Consider the following 5,864-nt stretch of genomic DNA (forward strand, 5'->3'; position numbering starts at 1 on the left):
TTCGCCTTGCAATAGTACGCTCCAGGGACGACAACCCCTACACCGTGAGTTTGAGGCCTCGTTTGGTTGCATGGAATCCGGGGCGGGGGGGGGGGGGTCCCTGCCTTTTCCCTGTGCGGGAAAACCACCGGTCGAACTGACCCGTGTAAGCCCACGATGCCATTTGGTCACACACGAGGGGGAGGGATCCCTGCCCGAACCACGTCGTTTCCATGGGGAGAAAAGCCACGACCCCATAGGCCGTGGAGAGAAGCCACGGCTCGAGCGAGACGAGCGTGATAGGCGCGTCGACCCAGATCCAGCGCCGCCTCCGAGCTCCTCTGCCGGCGACCAAACCTACGCGTCTGGCCCGCTTCGTCAGCGACCGAAGCAACGCCCATGACCCCCTCCCTCCGGTGCCCAGGATCGACGACCCGCCAGCATGTCCCTCCTCCACCCCAGGCCGACGGTGAGTCCCTCCACTACCTGGTCTATGTTGGCATCCCTCGTCGAGCTGCCGGCCCGATCTGACCTGCGTGGTGACTTTTCGCCAGCCCTGTAGGTCGTCAAGGAGAAAAGCAGGTGTGACGCTTCTTTGATCTGCGGTGAAATCACTAAAGTCCTCTTCGGATCTTGTTGTCTCCGGCATGGCACTGACGAGACCAAATTCGGTGGAGCCGTTTCCTGATGTGATGCGGGTGATAGTCATGTTCTTGTAGAGCTGCAGCTGTGGGAACTCATCCATCTCTCCAGTGATGGTAGCCGCAGCAGCGCAATGGAATAATTGCATTGGTAAGAAGGGCGTATTATCCCCATCTCTGCCAAATGGTGATGTGAAGTTTCCACGGGGTTATTAATTGGTCAAGAGCATTCTACCCAGGGTACCATTTCCATGGAATTATCTCCCCTTGGAACCAAATGAGGCCAGGGTACATCGCTCCGGGGGTGATCACTGTTTCTAATTCTGATACTGCCAATCTACCTGCGCGGTCTCTCTAATCTCCCGTGATGTGAGGATGCTGGCAGCAATGTGCCGTACCAACTTTCCCCAATCTCTCGTGACAAGTTAGCGAAAGCACCAGCTCACCGCCGCTGGTTTTGCAACGACCAGCCGGGCCAGGCGGGCGGGCCCAGCCCGAGCCCCCGGCGCGCGAGGCCACCACAGGCGAGGCGAGCAGCAAAAACAGCCAGCCAGCCAGCCACCCCCGCCCGCCTCCCTTTCCGTCCGTCCCCAACCGTCCCCCTCTCGCTCGCATCACAACAAACGCGCTCTCGCCCAGCTTCCGGAACTCTCCCCCCGTCCCCGTCGCCACCGGCATGGCCTCCGCCGTCTCCGTCTCCCTCGCCGCCTCCTCCTCGCCCCTCGCCGCCACCTCGCGCGCGGGGGCGGGGGCGCCGCGGCCCCACCACGCGCTCCCGCCCGCCCGCGGCCCGCGGTCCCAGGCCCAGGCCCTCCGCGCGGTCTCCGGCCCCGCCGTGAGCCGCCGGTGGGGCGTCGGGCGCGGCGCGACGGTCGTCTGCGCCGTCCAGGGCCAGGACACCACCATCCAAGGTATAACGCGCCAGCTCGCACGATCGGCCTGTTGAATTGTTGATCCGTGTTCCGTATGAGATTTGGTCGTGCTGAAATACTGATCCGATTAATGCGTCTGCGTGGATCTGCTGCGTGTTTTCCGATGCATCTAGGCATGAGATGAGGCTTTGCTTTCAGGATTAGGATTTGCTTCGGGGAATCGGCCAATCATGTCTTGGGTCGCTTCCACGCGGGTCCCCCAACGTCGAGTTGTTAGGAGCATAGCAGCGATGTGGACGCGAGGCTATGGATTTTACCCCGTTTGTAGCAACTCGACGTTCGACGTCTCTGCTGCGGTGCCAGCGTATACGTGCCTACATGTCTTCATGCATGCATGAAGCATCTGCTGTCTTGATTTGTAGAGCTTGCGCCTGAGTTTCCTGGGAAGCTCGCTGTACAAACCAGCGCGCTGTTGGTGTATTCAGCTGTGTCCTGTGTGCATGGTTGGGCTGCTTTACAACTATTAATGTTGTCACACATCTGGTTTTATGAGGGATTGAGGGGCACTTGTATCTAAATATGGAATCGCATAAATGTTTAATGTGAGTTATTGTAGATATGCTAGACTGTTCAATAGTTATTCAACTTATCGATACCTGCGTGTCTGGTTGATGGAGATTTGTTACTACTGTGCCTGAAACACTGCTACATTTAAGGTAACGATGCTGGACCATATCATTGACCCTGAGAGGACTGAACGTATTTCACATTAACATTATTCCCTTCAGTGTAATTGTGTTTTCTTGCCCAGTGACACATAAATGAGCAAATATCGGATCTTTCCACCATTGTTTTCGAGTCGCGCGACTAGTCGATGAGTCACAAAAAAATGTTGACTCAATAGTGTCGACTAGCGACTCGAGTCGCGACTAGTCACAACTGCATGCTCGACTTTTTCCGAGTCGCTACCCCATAACGACTCATCGATTCGAAAACCATGCTTTCCACAGAAATCTTCTTTTATCTTTTTTGGAAACATCGTACTCCATGTGATTGAATTCCATTTTCAGTACTCTATCTGAGGCGCTAAAGTCCATCCGGTCGCCCGTCTTTGACCGTGATGGTATGTTGGCACGTTTTGACGAGGTGGTCTTCGTGAAAAAGTTTGGCAGCTTGCTCGCCTGCTTGGAGGCAGCTAGTCCTGGGTCTGGCAAGGCGATTGCTTGCCTCCTAGCGGAGGAGGCTTCTACGGACAAAATCAAGAAGGTGAAGAAGGCTCTCAAGAGCATAGGCAAGAAGAGTGGCGCCATTGGTAAGGCGTCAGCGGCTGCTTAATGGATGATACTCGGTCTCTTCACCCACCATTTCCGATTGGCTCGTCTTTGTGGATTTGGTGGTGTCCGTTCTCTTCAACCTTTGTTTTGTTGGGGGTTTCTTTGTGACGTAGAAGTGTGAGGGATCATGGTTGTTTTGTCTTATGTATGTTTGTCGGGTTGACTGTGGGGTCATGGAGTTTCTTTCTTAGCAAGTATGTGGTCTATATGTATCGGTTTTCGCCCTGTTTTCCTTTAATTGACTGGGTAATTCTCTTCTTCTTAATTAATCGATGAGGCAAATCTTTTGCCTCCCTTTCGAAAAAAAATCCTTGCAGTATAGAACACTTTGCTTCAATGACTTGCAATACAACCATGATATTCTATGTACTCCCTCCATCCCAAAATAAGTGACTCAACTTTGTACTAAAGTTAATACAAAGTTGAGTAACTTATTTTGGGACAGAGGGAGTATTTACAGAAGTAATGAAATACAAGTTCTATACAAGATATGGACATATTAAGATGAATCTTTGTCTGCGGTGTCTAAAACTTGAGCTGTTGGTGTATTCAAGGAGTAATCACAGCTTTTTGGATATAGACATCTTGTGATTGTAACCTCGTATTTCTGTGATGGTGCAGTCAGAGTCTGTGGAAGTTCAAAAAAACTGATATCTTACACAAAGCAACGTAAATATACTCATTTCTGAACAAAAGAGCAATTACTGTTAGTGCTACATTAATGTAAATGCTATGTGCCTTCTGAAAGAAATATACTCGCCTATGTTAATAACGACAAGTTAGTGGCCCTAAATCAATATCTGACATGGAAATGCCATGCGCCTTCTGCTGCTGAAGATATTCTTATTCCTGTAAAAGTGGTTTTATAGATCATCCGTGAACAGATTTTTCAGTCTGGTTGGGATTTCGTTGATCTACTTTAGGGGTCGGCCTGACACTTTACAGTGATTAGAACTTTTATGGGTGTTTATGCAGATATCGTGCTGTTTTTGGACTTAAATTTGTGTTTGAATCCTCTAACTTTTCAAACTCAACCAATTTGGTCTGGTATAGGATCATTGGACAGAGAGGCAACGGCATGAAAACAGTGCCAGTAGTATTGCTTGTTAATGGCTGGAGTTAGCTTAGCTTTCTGTTTATCTATTCGTTTCATCATTCAATGTTCATCAGCATGAAACAGTAAAGATTTGGTTTTGCCAATTACTCTATATTTTCTTCAAGCTACTTGATCTGGACATTTTATTTGGGGATCATACAACTTGTGAAGTTAGTTGATTTGGTTTTTTCTTCTTTCTGTACGTCAGCAGTTTCATTGATTTATGTGTTCTCAATTGTTCATTGTGATACTGTCCATTTGTTTTGTAGTTCCTGATGTCACAAAGACAACATGGCAATCACTTGTTATAGAGAGCGAGATTCCAGTTCTTGTTGGATTCTGGGCTTCATGGTGTGGACCTTGCAAAATGATTGATCCAGCTATTGGTAAGCTGTCAAAGGAGTATGAAGGGAAGCTGAAATGCTACAAGCTCAACACCGATGAGAATCCAGACATAGCAAGCCAGTATGGCGTCCGGAGCATCCCAACCATGATGATCTTCAAGAATGGCGAGAAGAAGGACGCGGTGATCGGAGCAGTGCCTGAAAGCACACTGATCACATGCATCGAGAAGTTTACCGAGAGGTAAAACGCTGAACGGGCCTCCTCGACGGTTCCTCGGCATTCCATGTCCATTGTTCAGTCAGACCATCGAAAACTCGACGTCATCTGCGCAATCTTTCTATACGTGCGTTCACTTGTGTAGATAGTATTGGAAAGTTGCTCTCTGTACCATCAATAAATAGAATCACAGAAGTGTTAATGATAAAAATCCCAAGGAAGCCTGGTTTCATTTTGCCATTCTTTTGGGCTGTAGATATGTAGTATGACGGGACTGTTAAGAGTCATGTTCTGTATTATCATGTCACATATTCCGTCAGTTGATGTGATCGTTTCCCTTATGAACTGATGAATCTGTGATACTGTTTCTAGATCTTGATTGTGAGCACTGTTCCCCCAATCAAAAGGTTCTCTGATCTTTTAGATGGCTGTGGATGAGATGCAGATGCGCTGGTTGGATGGAACAGACTGATGCCTCTTTGCTTTTTCAGAGGAAAATAGTCGTAATCAGAGTATATTACTGATCGATCAAAACAAACAGAACCCTGTTTGGTAGTTACATTGAATTCAGAACAGGCCGAATATGTACGTCTGATTCGATCGCATCGTGCTGAGGACCACGAGAGGTGTTAAATCGGTCGGCGGAGAATTATGATTATTGGTGACATGACATTGCACATCAGCTGGCTGGAACTGAAAGCATATCAACGCCATTTCCCAGTTTATCTGGTTCATTTTCTTGACATGAATCGTGACAAGTCTCTTCATTTGGGGAAGCTTCGGGCTGTGTTTGATAGCAAAGTATTATATAAATCAAAGAATCAAAAACTACAGTAATTTTGTCTGTAGGTGTGAGATACCATAGTTTTATCAAAACAGAGTATTTTGCAGTATTCGCAATACATAGAACCTGTTTGGCTGTTGCCGCATAACGCTGTAAATTTTGCTGTTTAGCCGTTGTATTCCATCCGGTCCTTTTTAGTCCGCATATAAGATTTGACTAAAATCAAGCCTCGTAAAGTTTGACGAACTTTATAGAAAAAAGTACCAACATTCACAATCTGAAATCAATATCAATAGATGTGTCATGACTTAAAGTTTCATATTGTATAACTTTAGCATGTCAGATGTTGATATTTTTTTATATAAATACGGTCAAACTTTGTGAAGTTTGATTTTAGAGAATTCTAATATGCAGAGTAAAAAAGACCGGAGGGAGTATTTAAGCACTCAGCAGCTCTGTTTAAAAAAAAAAGAGGTTTGGAGTTCTTTTTTTATGAAGAGAAAAACTGCAGTTTCCTCAATACTATAATATTAAAAGCATAGTTGTTAGGGGCAACCAAACAGCTCATTGTAAATAAAACTGCGATAATCTCAAAAA

The 5,864-nt window shown here is 47.0% G+C and overlaps 1 protein-coding gene across 2 annotated transcripts; it reads left to right on the forward strand.

Moving 5' to 3' along the window:
* Window positions 1–1,178: 1,178 nt before the first annotated feature.
* On the forward strand, window positions 1,179–4,824 carry LOC123189811 (thioredoxin M2, chloroplastic). 2 transcript variants are annotated; one of them, XM_044602303.1, is made up of 2 exons: window positions 1,179–1,531; window positions 4,192–4,824. In XM_044602303.1, exons 1-2 carry the CDS (start codon window positions 1,297–1,299, stop codon window positions 4,509–4,511), a joined length of 555 nt encoding a protein of 184 aa, XP_044458238.1. In that variant the 5' UTR covers window positions 1,179–1,296; the 3' UTR covers window positions 4,512–4,824. The 2 variants fall into 2 exon arrangements, with proteins under 2 accessions (XP_044458238.1, XP_044458239.1); XM_044602304.1 differs by lacking the exon at window positions 1,179–1,531 and adding an exon at window positions 2,657–2,804.
* Window positions 4,825–5,864: the final 1,040 nt, after the last annotated feature.

Source organism: Triticum aestivum, chromosome 2A (genome assembly GCF_018294505.1).
Source record: "Triticum aestivum cultivar Chinese Spring chromosome 2A, IWGSC CS RefSeq v2.1, whole genome shotgun sequence".
Classification (NCBI taxonomy): domain Eukaryota; kingdom Viridiplantae; phylum Streptophyta; class Magnoliopsida; order Poales; family Poaceae; genus Triticum; species Triticum aestivum.

Bases quoted from the DNA above. Each gene is read 5' to 3' on its own strand.
- LOC123189811 (XM_044602303.1), top strand. From the start codon at position 1,297: ATGGCCTCCGCCGTCTCCGTCTCCCTCGCCGCCTCCTCCTCGCCCCTC. The intron at 1,532-4,191 runs GTATAACGCGCC...TTTGTTTTGTAG, and splicing joins CCAGGACACCACCATCCAAG to TTCCTGATGTCACAAAGACA.